At 40.9% G+C, this 13,190-nt stretch overlaps 1 protein-coding gene across 3 annotated transcripts; it reads right to left on the bottom strand.

The window, feature by feature from the left end:
* Positions 1-335: 335 nt before the first annotated feature.
* HDC (histidine decarboxylase) lies at positions 336-12,537 on the bottom strand. Of its 3 annotated transcripts, XM_065847784.2 has the most exons (13): positions 11,002-12,537; positions 10,410-10,567; positions 9,411-9,583; positions 8,233-8,346; positions 6,756-6,878; positions 5,792-5,926; positions 4,701-4,844; positions 4,388-4,454; positions 3,399-3,561; positions 3,202-3,292; positions 2,200-2,298; positions 1,463-1,564; positions 336-1,282 (listed from the first exon to the last, which is right to left on the bottom strand). In XM_065847784.2, exons 2-13 carry the CDS (start codon positions 10,435-10,437, stop codon positions 521-523), a joined length of 2,001 nt encoding a protein of 666 aa, XP_065703856.2. In that variant the 5' UTR covers positions 10,438-10,567; positions 11,002-12,537; the 3' UTR covers positions 336-520. The 3 variants fall into 3 exon arrangements, with proteins under 3 accessions (XP_065703856.2, XP_071670175.1, XP_071670174.1); XM_071814074.1 differs by lacking the exon at positions 11,002-12,537 and having other exon boundaries at positions 10,410-10,788; XM_071814073.1 differs by lacking the exons at positions 10,410-10,567; positions 11,002-12,537 and having other exon boundaries at positions 9,411-9,653.
* Between the last annotated feature and the right edge of the window lie 653 nt (positions 12,538-13,190).

A 13,190-nucleotide genomic window follows, 5' to 3' on the forward strand; every position in this document is an offset into this window, starting at 1 on the left:
AGATGGAATGGTAGAGCTGCTGTGTTTTAAAATTTCCCTAATAAAGCAAAATCTCTTAGAGAGCTTACACCCTTCTTTTTGCACAGTTCAGAACAGATGTTGGCATTGACTACACACACAGATCCTCAGCCTAGAGAGCTTAAATCAACCTATTAAAAAATATATCCATGGTGCAAATAGAGAACTAAATTGTTCATCACCTACTGAGGCCAGCATATTTGTCAAAATGGTTTTAGCCTACCACCTAGAAAGTGTCCATTATCAGGAATGATAAGGCCGAAATCAGCGTTTTCCTTACCACAGGCTACAAACCACAGAGTTTCATGTTATGTGCCTACAAGATTTATTTGACATTTTAATATATAAATACACGAGGTTTCCACCAGTAGAAGCACAGGAATTTTCACAGTGATCATCGCCACTGCTTACATATTGAACAAAATAACACGTAGTATTGCATATGAATAAGCAAACTTTGGTTCTCTTTCTACCTGGAGAGGCCATAAGGACCAGTCTCTCGTTAAACAATGGCTTGCAGAGGACAACAAGGCAGCTGAAGGCCACACTGAATGCTACACTCCGGAAAGCTTGGGACACTGTAGAACTTAATTAGTTTTTTGAAGGCACTTTTTTTGAACATCATCACCTCTTCAGGCAGCCTGGAAAGAATTTTGGCATTTGCACGGGACTCCTTTTTGTCAGTGGCTGCTGCTTTGGGGTTACATTGCTCAAGACTACCAGTCATAGGCACACTGTTGCAGCTAAGGGAACGTGCTGTCTTTTTCTTGCCTTGAACAGATAAATAACTGAATAAAAAAGAGGTTAGCTTGTTTTTGGTAACATCTTGGACATCTTCTGGAAAACAGTCATCTAGAGGATCCCCTTGACCTTTCACTTGTTGACTAATCACGCACATACTGGGACTCTCTGCTAACTTCTTAGGCTGAACTTCTGTTTTTCTGGAAGGTATTTTGTGTTTCCCTTCATCTAGATAAAGCTGAGAAGCATTACTAATGGCATCAGAACTAGGCTTAACTATCATATTAGGGATTCTCGCCCCAGCACCAGAATTGATGCAGCGCAGCCCGTAATTCTGGGTAACGATCTGTGCTGCAGCGTGTCGAATGATGTTCCAGTCTTGCAGAATATCTTCCCTGGTTGTGAACTGAGATGTTACAGTAAAGCGAATGATGAACTTGTCATGAACGGTTGCTGGAATAAGGAAGAGCCTGCCAGAACTGCTTAGTTCTTTCAGGAGTTTTTCTGTCAGCCAGTTGGGACCCTGTTTGAATAAGAAAGAAAATACCACAGTCTGAATTTCCAGTGACATCCAAATGTCTCTGTAAAAACTTCAGCATTACAAATTCTTACATGAAAGTTTATTCATAGTTCTTAATGCCTGGGGAGAGATCAGCTGTGGTCAATTCATTCCAAAGAGGCATGAAAAAGGCCCAGTCTTTACCTTTAGACGAAATACAACCAGTCCAAGATGTCTCTTGGCAGGAATTTCGAAAAGTGGGTCACTCCTAACCAAGGATTCAAAGAATTTGGCTGTTTCAGTACCCTATAATTAAAGAAAAAAGCAGTTATGTTTTGGTTCATCACAAATTCACTGTAAGACACTAAATTAAGTAGTCAAAAAGAATTTCTTTCCTTACTAAAACACATCATTCCAATGCATGAATGACAGCAAACAGAGTAACGGCAACAAAGCTAAGAATTTTGAAGTTTGTCTCTATTTGCCCAAACCCTTGACAATGAACAAGAGCAACTGGACGATATACAGGAATTTTCTAGAAGGTGGTTTGAAAGCAGAACGTGCCTTCTCCTGTGGCAACGGCTGTTCCACAATATGACCCCTTGTATTTACACTCCATCAAAGACTTAAGCCTGTACATTTTCATAGCGATGTGTTCAGCCATCCATCACAGCTTGCCTCCCAAACTCAAAGAAAGCTCAGTAATGTGCAGAAGGCATTGACTTCTCGATTCACTTTCCATTGCCTATTACTTCCAAGAAGAGTACAGGAAATGTTTTGTCTACACAGTCAATCTTTACAGATTACTTGAGAGCAAATCAGCATGCATTTAGTGTTCACATGCAAGCTCTGTTACTCATCTTTGCATCACTTAATTTATTAAACTCAGCTACCAATAAACAAACATAATACACTGATGTCTGCATTGTCAAATCACATACATGTCGGACATGAGCTTGAAGCTTTTTCACCCCAAATGATCGAATCACGAACCACAGCTTCAAAGAACGAAATCGACGACTCAGTGGAATTTGCCAGTGCTGTGGAAACACAAGAGTGTACCAGTGAGTGCAAAACCAGCACAAGGGGCATCCCCTTACACTGCTACGGCTGCTGCTTCACACTCAGCTCTGTTGACACAGATGATTTCCCATGACTATGTTTTCCCAAACCAACTATAAAGAGCGAGGGTTGATCCAGAGGTAGACCCTTCCACAGCAAGTAACAGCTACTGCACAAAAGAGTGACAAAACGTGTAAAAGAATACTCCTAGGGAGCGACACAATCACATGCAGGGGCCTATTTAACCACAAGAGGGACCCAGATACATTTTTTCGCCCTCTCTCTATGCTCGCACACTAGTGAAAAGCACTATTCATTTCAAGAAAACAATTATCTTTTCAGGACTAGGGTGAGATCATTGCAGAAACAATTGGCAGTGAATATTCTTTTGTTTTACTGTACTGGAATCTGCTGTAAGATGGCTATGAACTGAAATGCCTCTTAGGTCTCCTATGAATACCTTAATCTGCAGAAAAACATAATTCATTCTACTGCTCTTTCAGAGCATGGTATTTAGGTTGCTTACTCTTTTATTACATATCAGAGACCCAAGAAAACCAGACAAAATGCCACCAGTAGGAATTACTTCAGCAACGCAACGCAGAGAAATGACCCTTCTAACTAAAAAGGCAAGGCTGGATCCCCATCTGTGCAAAAATCTTAAGTACTTCAATATCTAGCTCTGAAAGCAATTTTATAATTAATTTTTGTGACCAGGGCTCACTTCGAAGTTCTATTATTTAATCTGCATTAGGGTTTCAGTATAATTGATTTTATGCTTTTATGTAATAAGATAAGCACACTGCAGAGTATGAGGAATTTCACAGTCTGTCTGAACATTTTATAGGCAACTTAAAATATCACCTCAAATAACAACTCACCATGAAATCAACAGCAGCTCCTGAGTTGGGATGTCTGAGGTAGACAGGGTTAACACTGAAGGTTTGATGTAACTTGTATTTATCCTTAACCCTGCGAATTGTAGAATGAACTGTATTTAGCAAATAATTGCGCAGAGAAAGACTTTGCAATTTGCATGTTATCTGTCTTTTTGGTGTCGTGTTTTGCCTTTACTCACCAAAATCCAGTGCAGTCAAAATGGACCATCATCCATTTAGAAGGGTTAAAAGTAAAGGAATCAGCATATTCAATTCCATCCAAGAACAACCGAAATTCAGGACATACAAATGCTGTTCCTGCATATGCAGCATCAATATGAAGCCAGAGTCCCTCAGCATCACCTGTTGGAATTGAAATTGTTGTTATGCAAGGGACATAAGTAGTCTAAGTACACACTTATTCTCCCCTCTCTGAAAATTAGGTGCATGTTTTTGCAGGAGGTGGACAAGTTGACAACAAAACAGCGAGCAGGACCAACAACTGGCAATCTAGTTTTATTCTAAGCTGTGGGTCCAGAACCCCAAAATACAGAATAATGCTGAAATCAGAAGGACGCTACAACAAAGTTCACTGCTTCATATTTCCTATGAGTGAGGCTTTTTAACATTTGATTTCTCTCACTTGCCTTTTTACTGAGTTATATTCCCCAGTACAACTCAATTGCACAAAGACACGGTGGCAAGCAAGAGGGACCCAGAGATAGAAGCCACACTCTGACACATAAGAGAAAATGCCACAGGTCTTCAGCGGTTATTTGACAGAATTTATGCTGGAATAGAATCTGCAACCATGTCAAATTTACTTATTGAACTGGTGGCTACAAATGATGCCCTAACAAACACAACCTTCAAAACTAGGTTAAATATTTATCCATCCTACAACAGCACCGCACTCTGTACTGTGCAGTCTGTATTCCCTGAATAACCACATTAAAGATTTATCAGTTGGCAAATTTCAGCCATCTTGATCAGAATGTATATTGGCACCCTAATCCAAACCTTACAGAAATCACTGCAAAGTCTTGAGCTGGCTCCACCGATCTTTGATCCATATCTGAAAAACTCAACTGATTCGTGTTTCTACTCTCCTTGGTTTTGGCATGAAAAATTCTCATACTATCCTTTCTGTGCTATCATGGTCTAAAATCAGGAAAAAACAGACACTTACAAACTGGACCCAGTTCTGAGAGATTGTCAAAAGCACAGACACCTGTTGTACCCAAAGTCGCACAAACCTAGAAGAAAACAAACCTGTTAAGATTGCATTTTTTTAATAAAGGGACATAGCATTTTAAAAGTGGAGAGCTATCACAGGGAAAAGGATATTAAAATTTTTTGTCCAATAAAATATAAGTTCTTTTACACACTTTAACCTTCAGCTAATGTATTTTAACACAATAAGAAATGTTTCAGATGTAATTTGATGATGACATTAAGAGTAAAACACTACGTCAACACCCCAACCAGAAAGTTGAACATACAAAGACTGGCACTAGGCCTTTCTTTCTGTCTTCTGCAATGGCTTTCTTCAAAGTTTCACCTCTGAGGGAAAAGTTCTCATCCACAGGCAGAAATTTCATCTTCACAAGAGCAATCAAGCCAGCCTTTTCTACAGAAGAATGTGCCTTTAAAAAAAAAGAAACACAATAAGAAAGCAAGCTCTGAGGTTGAACAGATGTGATAACTTATGGCCTTATAAAAGACAGCGGTTGCGAGAAAAGCAGAGATAAGGTCCTTAACATAATCCATATGAATACGAGTCCGAAAGTTTCTTCTTGGTGAATAACTAAAATAAATAATACACTGTAATTCAAATGAATGCATATGCTCCATTTATTTGGGTACTGGTCTCTTAAATGTAATTAGTAGGCATCCTCACCTTGAGTTTGGAGGGACATTTATCAAAACTCGCATCTTAAATGAGGCTCTAGAAATGAGGCAGCCTCAGTTAATTCCCTCCTCCCTGCCATAAGAAGATAAAAAAGCCTATAGTGTGCCTACTTCTGGGCTGGGGTAGACCTAAACCCCTCACAAGAAAAAACCTCTGTAGTTTTACTAACAGGGAATCAGCATGAGTGTCTGTCCTGGTGCAGTCTTCACAGGGGAATGTGATGGCTCAGCTCAGGACATGACCGGCTTGCAGGCACAGCACTGGGTAGATGTCTCCTCCAAGAACAAGCTCAGAGGCCTGGAGTGGAGACCACAACCATGAGCGGCACTGAGGTAACGTCCTGAGGTGCCTATGTCCAAGTGGAAGGAGGCTGTGAAGAAACCAGAGCTGAAGCAGCATGAGATCAGCACCTAGTTACAAGAGTGAGGCTTTGTGAAAAACAGGAAGGAAGTGCAGAAATGAGTCATGTGAAACAGTCTCTTGAGAACTGCTGGGACCCTGCAAAACCTCATCTCACACTGATTTCGTTTCCCCATCTGCAAAAGGCAACATTAGAGAGATTCGTTCATGCTTGTGAGGCGTTTGTGTTTTCCTCTTGGTATGGGAATGTGAGTTCACATTGTGTGGCCTGGGTGAGACAGCAGAAGCAAACTGGTTTTCTTTGTAACCATAAGAACGTACCTGATCAGACGCGTACGCAATGAGGCGAGAATTGAGTGAGGACTCATCAGTGTCTGGCTCAGAAATCTTCATTTCCAGAATTTTGTTTTTCCGTGCTGCTAGCAGTGCAACCAGGGTCGATTCACTCACAGTGCTCTGCAGAGACATCGCTCATTTATTGCAACATATCACTACCTTATTGCTATTTTTGTCAGGGATTTACTGAAATCATTGCAGTGCTCAGCTGCCCACTCCTTCTTTATTTCTACTCCTGCTTTTTTGGGATGCAGCAGAAAGTCACAGGCTCATGAGCAGCTCTCCAGGCCAGCAACATAAACCAAAGCCTTTTAACTGCTGTATATTTGTAATGTGCAGCACTGAGCTGGGGGAGTAAATAAATCACATTTTCCTTCTGTTCTTCTACAGCTAAAGTGGACTATCTCCCATAAAAATTACAAACTGAGAAAAGGTCCTTATAACAACACAGAGCTTCAGCACTGATTTCAGGGGATACTTGCTTAGGCCTTATGAAAGGAGGTAAAGGTTCAGGTCTTGACCTTGCAACTGTCAGAGACACAAAGTAGACATGAGAAAAGGGAAAAACAATGTCTCGTGTGGCTAAAGGTTGCTGGCAGAAGGACAGTGACAAGAATTCCTTCTCTAATAATGTAAGAATCACTTTACTGAATAATTCGGTGATGTGAAACAGGCTGGAGAAACCAAATGTGACTCATTTATCCTCAGTAAGGCTACAACAGTACCTGCTCCTCAATCATAACACGATAAGGACTAAAAGCAATAGCAATTCTTATTCTATACTCGTATTTAATACTAAAATTTGGGAAAGTAATATAAAATCGGAATTTGTCTCTATTCAGACCTATAGAGCAAATCTTGGTTTTGCCTCTAGGAAAACTGTCACCCAAAGGGAAATTCACTTGAGTGAAAGCAAAATGTTGATGAGGGCACCTCTGCTCTTCCCTACCTGTAATACTCCTCCGCCCACACTGTCGGGATGGTGGTGCAGGAATTTATCTGGAAGGCCCAGCATTTTAGCCAACCAATCCATCACATTCATCTCCAGTTCTGTACAGGCTGGACTGGACGCCTAGAAAAATCAAAGAGAATCAGATTGTAACTCGTCCTGCAAACACAGTAGGAGTATAACCCTTGGATTTAAACCACATATCAACTTTTAATTGATAGCTATTAACACTTCTAAATTGCCTTGAGAGAAATCTCACCTAGATGCAACAAAGGCAAATGACAAACTTTGTAGCATCGGATATATAAGTAGCTAACTGTGTAATTCTATGGCCCATACCTAACAGAACACAATGCTATTGAAATAAAATAGACATTGTTTAGCGAGTTCTGTAATCCAGATCTCTATGTCAAGGTTGCAGTTGAGGGTGAGCTCCATGTATCTTGCTCATTACCAGTTGCTCTCTTGGAACACCAAATACAGAGATTCTCAACCTCCTTGAAATGCCCTCTCCAGCTTACCAGCATCACCTCAGCGTTAAGCTTCTAAACTATCAATAATTTTAGAGTCCTTAAAAAGGAAATCACAATGAGCTATTATTTAAGACAAAACCGTGGAACTGCAATTCACCACACAAGTACAGTGCTCTTGAGCCCTAAAGAGAAAAGGCAGTGATCCATCGTCCAACTGAGAGCTAAGAGAGGCTTTCTGAACAGCAGCAAAAAACCAAAGATTAAAACTGTTCTGCAACGTTCAGCTTGCTACTTAGGAAAGAATCTGTTTACATTGCAAACTTAACAGAAATCTATCAAAACTAGATCGAGGGCATGGAAATGGATGTTTCTGTGTATGCAGTGATAACAACCACATGGAGACCATAGCCATCAATTTCTTATAGGTTTATGAGCTTCTACAGCTTTCTTACATAGAGACTGATATCTAAAAATCTGGGCAACTTCACAATTGGGGAGAACATTGGCTTCAGAATGCTACCGTGGTACATAGATGCATAACCAAGTAGTGCTGTGTAGCTGCTGCAGGATATAAAATACTCAGATATTCTGGGAGAAGCCAACAAACAATTGTTTTCAGAAGAAAAAAATAGGAAAAGCATTCTCTCAAAGGAGCAGGAGAACTGGAATGGAGCCCATCCGAGCCTGCAGTCATGGGTGGTGGCAGCTCTACTGCCTGCAGCGCTTGTGTAACAGTCTTGGCACTGAGACTGGGCGACAGAACAATGTTCACAGTGGGATACGCAAAGAATTAGAAAACAGATATTTCCAGTGGTATATTTTCTTGACCTCTTACTAGTAGGTAATGTTTGCTCTTTTATATTCTACTTATTTATTTCTACAAGTGACATACAATTGGTTAAAGTAATTATACCGATTAACAGAACAAGAAAGAATGACTATGATCTGCTCCTGCATAACACGCACGGGAAAATAATATCTAAAACAAACAAACAAATAATTACCCATGTGAATCCCAAGCAGTTAATTGCATCAGCCAACATATCTCCAAGGAGCGAAGGCCAGGAAGTAAGAGCTGGGAAGTAGGCATGCATGTGTGGGCTTTGCCAGTGGACTACCTAGAACAAAATTATCTACAAGTTAAGTCTAAAAGTGTCACAAAATTCTGCACGAGATGTAGTCATTAGCATCTGTTTAAAGTGATGCAAAAGGATCACAGCAACATAATATGTACATTATAGATCTGCCTGCAGAAAGCTACAGAGATAGTATCAACAGAAGTGCAGCACTAGCAAACGATAACACTGTGTCGTTATTAGATAAATTCCATGTTATAGCAAAAGCATTTATCTGAATTAAACAGGCAGACAAAGATTCTGAACAGGAAAGAATGGTCTCTTGAATATTGCACAGAGTCAGAAATATTTATCAAAATATTTATCTTTATATGGGAAATCCTTGCAACAAAGTTGCTCTCGCTCATTTTGTCAAACAACACTTTGCCTTTAGCTACACCCAGCAATTTACAATTATATAGGCCTCCTTTATACACCTGAAGGAGCTTCTATTAGGACACCAGCGCAAGCATGCTTTATGTGAATACGTCTCCTACATCACACCAAGTTTCTGCCAACATCTATAAGGAAAATTTTAAAACAGATTTTGAAACAGCTTCTTACATAAAATATTTAATTAGGTAATATGAACTCCCGTAGCAGAATCTGCAGTATTTTTGTACAATGGGAAGGAGACCTTTACATTCAAAGAGCAGGAGACAAGTCCTATATGTACATGACTTTGGGCAAGAGATGTTTCACCTTCCCGTACCTGAGCTTCCACATCTCTGAAATTGAGATGCAATTCAGCAAGTGGGGAGGCCTTGTGAAGCTAAATTCAGCAGTGTTAGAAAACCATCGCTTCCCCCTAAGCAAACAGGAGTTATTCTTAATGCATAAAATACTTCAAAACTACAACCAGCCTGTCCCCTAAAATGGTAGTTAGGAACACGACAGTAATCTCCAGAATCCTTCTGTGGACATAATATCTACACAACTTATTCTACATTTAGAGAGGTTTACTTATTTAAATAAACGTTCTGCAGAACCTGTGCATTCCCAGGATGTATTGTTCACCCCACGTAGTAATGGCTTTTTTCTCCCATGATTATACTTTCTTTTCTTACCCCAGGCATAATAATCTTCTCTATATCTCCGAAGATGTTGTCCCAGCTGTCTGGGTCCATCGGGGCAGAATCCGGTAACTGGGCTCTCATGTAACCTGGCTGCACATCAGGAGTCACCCGTCTCTCTCTCACATTGCTCAGGTACTGGCAAATGTAATCCACCATCTCCTTCCCTGGAAGAGGCAAAGCAGTGCGTTGAGTTGCCATTGTGGGAGAACCAAGAGCGCTTAACACATCTGTCATTAGCACCAGATGGAGCTTGGAATACAGCTCCCCAGACAGCCACAGGGACCAGCTGTCCTACACCCTGCGTGTCCCATCTAACGATGTAGAGACACGGCTTCTAGAACAGGCTTCATGGGGACAGAACAGATTCACAGGGTTATTTCAGTGTCATCATTGAATAGTTCAAAGGTACCTTTAAAATACAATCATGGTACAAGTACAGTTTGATTACTGAAAGGATAGACGTTTTCTTGCTTACAAATTAACTGAAACTGCATTTCACAGAAATAAAACTTTGATAATGCCCCATGTTACCCTGTCATTACAACATACCCCCTTTTGCACCCTCTGAAAACAGCTTCACAGCTCTATACTTTTTCTCCACTTTTTAGGCAATCTCCTCCTGTCTTCAACTAAAGCGTGTTCCCCGTGTCCAGAACTGTGCCGATATCACTGAAGTTTCATGGTGTCAGCCAGAGAAGAGCCACTGTGCATAATCCCTTAGTACAACTTTATTCAGAATCATAGTTTTGCAGCTTTCCCACAGTATTTTACATGTAAGACCAAAAACTCTAAGCCATCCACTGACTCTAAATCCATTAATTTAAACTCAGCTGTGGGACACATTTTTGTATCAGCCCCAGCAGATCTGTCTCACGGACATGTGTGCAAATAAAGAGTACACAGTCCATTTCTGGGTACCACTCCCAGCCCTACAACAGTTGTTCTCCGCGAGCAAATTCTACCTATTTCCAAGAGCAGAGGATCACTCACCTCTCCGTCTGTACTCCTCAGGCTCCATACCGGTTCCTTCTAAAAGCACCTCTTCAGCCCTGGGCCACCACCTTTCGGGAGCTGTGGGCAGTTTGGTCCGGTGCCCTGCTAGCTGCTTCACCCTTTATAGGTCCCTTTATCTCTCAGACTCACGCATTCTGGAAAAGGTTTAACGTAGGCAGGTTATTGGTGAGTGTTTATCTAACTCCTCCCAACTGGGGGCTCTTACAGTCTCTCATATGATTTCGTCTGTGCTCTTTTGATGTGTAAGACGCTATATCTCTAAGAGGAGCTGCCTCTGTGCTAACGCTTTCCCGTTTTCAAACAATCTTTCGGAAGTCTCACAGTAATCCATGTCATGAATGTATGACATTAACATCAGACTTGTGGGTCAGAAAAGGCTCAAGAGCTCCCCAAACCAAATAAAGGCAGTCATGTTACTCTAGCACGGTGAACTACTGCGCTAGCAGCAGTCATTGAAACAAGGCACCAGCACGTAACAAATTTGATACTACAAACAGGGACTCTTTTCTCTTATTTTCTTTCCCCCCACAAGAACTGTAGGACTGAGTTTCCCAAGAACAGAGCATACCCGCATCCCCATGAGTCTTCAGTCCCTGTGCTGTGAGTTCCTTGCTGCCAGAAGCGCTGCAACTACTGCCAATTCCAGAACTGCAATCTGGAGCAATGATCCTCTTTGTTGATTTCCTGCGCTTCCAGATCAGACCAGGTTATGCTGAAGGGTAATGTTCCTCCACTGGTATCACCCTAGATTGCTGAGCTGGGAAAACACTTATTTTCCTCCACCATGCTTGCTTTTTTTGTATGAGATGCATAAGCGCTGGTATTTGGCCTTCTATCTCCAGAATTCCTACAAGTTCTCCACCTGAATTGGTTTGGGTTTGGGAGACGAGCCAGGTAGATTCCCCCTTATTCCAGTTCTCAGACATGAGCACACATCCTGACCTGTCCTTGGCAGCACCACCTTTGACACTATACTCAATATTGAGCACTTATAATCTTCACCAGAAGGAACTCACATGTTTTACACTGATACCAGGCAGCCCTGAGGAAAGAGAGAGGTAGGACTTAGGGACTAAGCACCAGAAGGAGAAATTATTCCATAATACAAGACATGTTTGCCCTATTCTGCTTCACCCTGGGCTCCTGCTGAGGGCTGGCCCTGCTGGAGATGGGCAGAGTCTTACCCTGAGACACGTTTCTCTGTTCTCATCATACAGAACACAACTGGCTGTCGGAGCAGCTTTGATTTTCTGCCTCAGGCAACATAATGCAGCCTAAACACTTTCATTATTCTAGGAAGTTGTTAAGTCTTCCTTCACTACATGCTTTCTACAGAAGAATGTGAAAAACTTTCCTAGTTTCTGCTGTGATTAGATATTTGAGAAAGAACTGTTTCATAGATATGACAAAGATGCTCCGATACATGTACATCAGATTAATATACTGAAATAAAAAAGGACATTGAAAGAAGTGCAAGTAGTGCAGAAAAGAACATATTACATGCATGTTCATCTGCTTTATCTCACATTTCTCTGGAAACATTGGGGAAAAAAAGAACCAGCTGCCCTCACACTTAATGTCAATTTATGAACCTCTCTTGGCTTTACTGTAAATGCCATAAAAGGGAACAAGGAAGCTGAGAAGGGCCAGGCATCAAGCACAAGACCAACTCAAAAAGAGCTGAGAGTTCTCAAAAACTGTGATTGTAGCTCATTACAAGGAACTCATACATCAATATATGGACATCTATTCGAAGAAAGCTGGTAGCTAATTACATTTATGGTTCCAATTTGGAACAGCAAATAAGGAGCAATACTTTTAACAACGTTTCCAAAGCTAAACTACACAATAAATATTCCATGTGACATATACCCTACGCCTTCCCTCAAAGCTGATAGTTTCATCAGGTCCGTTTCTCGTTCTGCGCAGAAGAGAACAAACAGCAGGTCCTGTTCGGAACTAGAATAAGATAGGTGATAATGAATTACAGGTAGGGTAAATATTGCTGCCGATAAATACATTTTTGTTATAGCTACCTTGCACTTGGAAGGATTTTGTTACACACAACGAGGAATAGAATATTTGCTCACAGGAAGCAGAATGAATAGAAAAGGTTCTTTTCATTGTTCGCTACGGTCTGTGCCGTCAAACCCGTGGGAAATTCCCCATTTGGACGCAAACATGACCACTATCACCACTCACACTAACGCTGAAATTCTTATCGTTACGAAGAGTTCACAGAGATTCAACTGTAGTTAAGTTTGTGGGATGTGAGGACACAAACATGACTTTGATCGCAGAATAATTCAATTGGAGCAGTGCCTAACCAGCACATTTAAAATGACTAACTGGTTCCTGCGTTCACTAGTGACATAACAGATGGTTTCGAGGGGAAAAAAATGGCCATTTCCAGTTAGTCACTGCACAAGACTTGCTTCAAGCAAGATTTTCCACTTTTGGTTATTTTTAAGGTCAAATTCACCAACTAGGTTCAATTTTTCCAATTTTACACCAATACTAGGATATTAAGATTTTTTTCCTAATTGCCCATTCTATAAACTCAAGTCAAAGTTGGAAAAACTAAGATTTTACATCATATTGTATAATGCAATTCCCCACTCCTCCCTCCTACCTTTGAAGGCCATTCCAAGCCTAAAACTGGTTTTTCGTATTTTTCTGAACGTCTAACACAGCACAGCTTTGACCTTCTAATGCACATACAAAACAATCAAAACGGAATTGATACTACACTATATA

This window comes from Patagioenas fasciata, chromosome 12, assembly GCF_037038585.1.
Source record: "Patagioenas fasciata isolate bPatFas1 chromosome 12, bPatFas1.hap1, whole genome shotgun sequence".
NCBI classification, from domain to species: Eukaryota; Metazoa; Chordata; class Aves; order Columbiformes; family Columbidae; genus Patagioenas; species Patagioenas fasciata.

Excerpts from the sequence above, each read along its gene's own strand:
- HDC (XM_071814073.1), bottom strand. The coding sequence starts at position 9,653 with ATGACAGATGTGTTAAGCGCTCTTGGTTCTCCCACAATGGCAACTCAA. Across the intron at positions 8,347-9,410 it reads AGAAGATTATTATGCCTGGG|GTAGTCCACTGGCAAAGCCC; the intron begins GTAAGAAAAGAA and ends ATTTTGTTCTAG. Across the intron at positions 3,562-4,387 it reads CTCAGAACTGGGTCCAGTTT|GTGATGCTGAGGGACTCTGG; the intron begins GTAAGTGTCTGT and ends CAATTCCAACAG.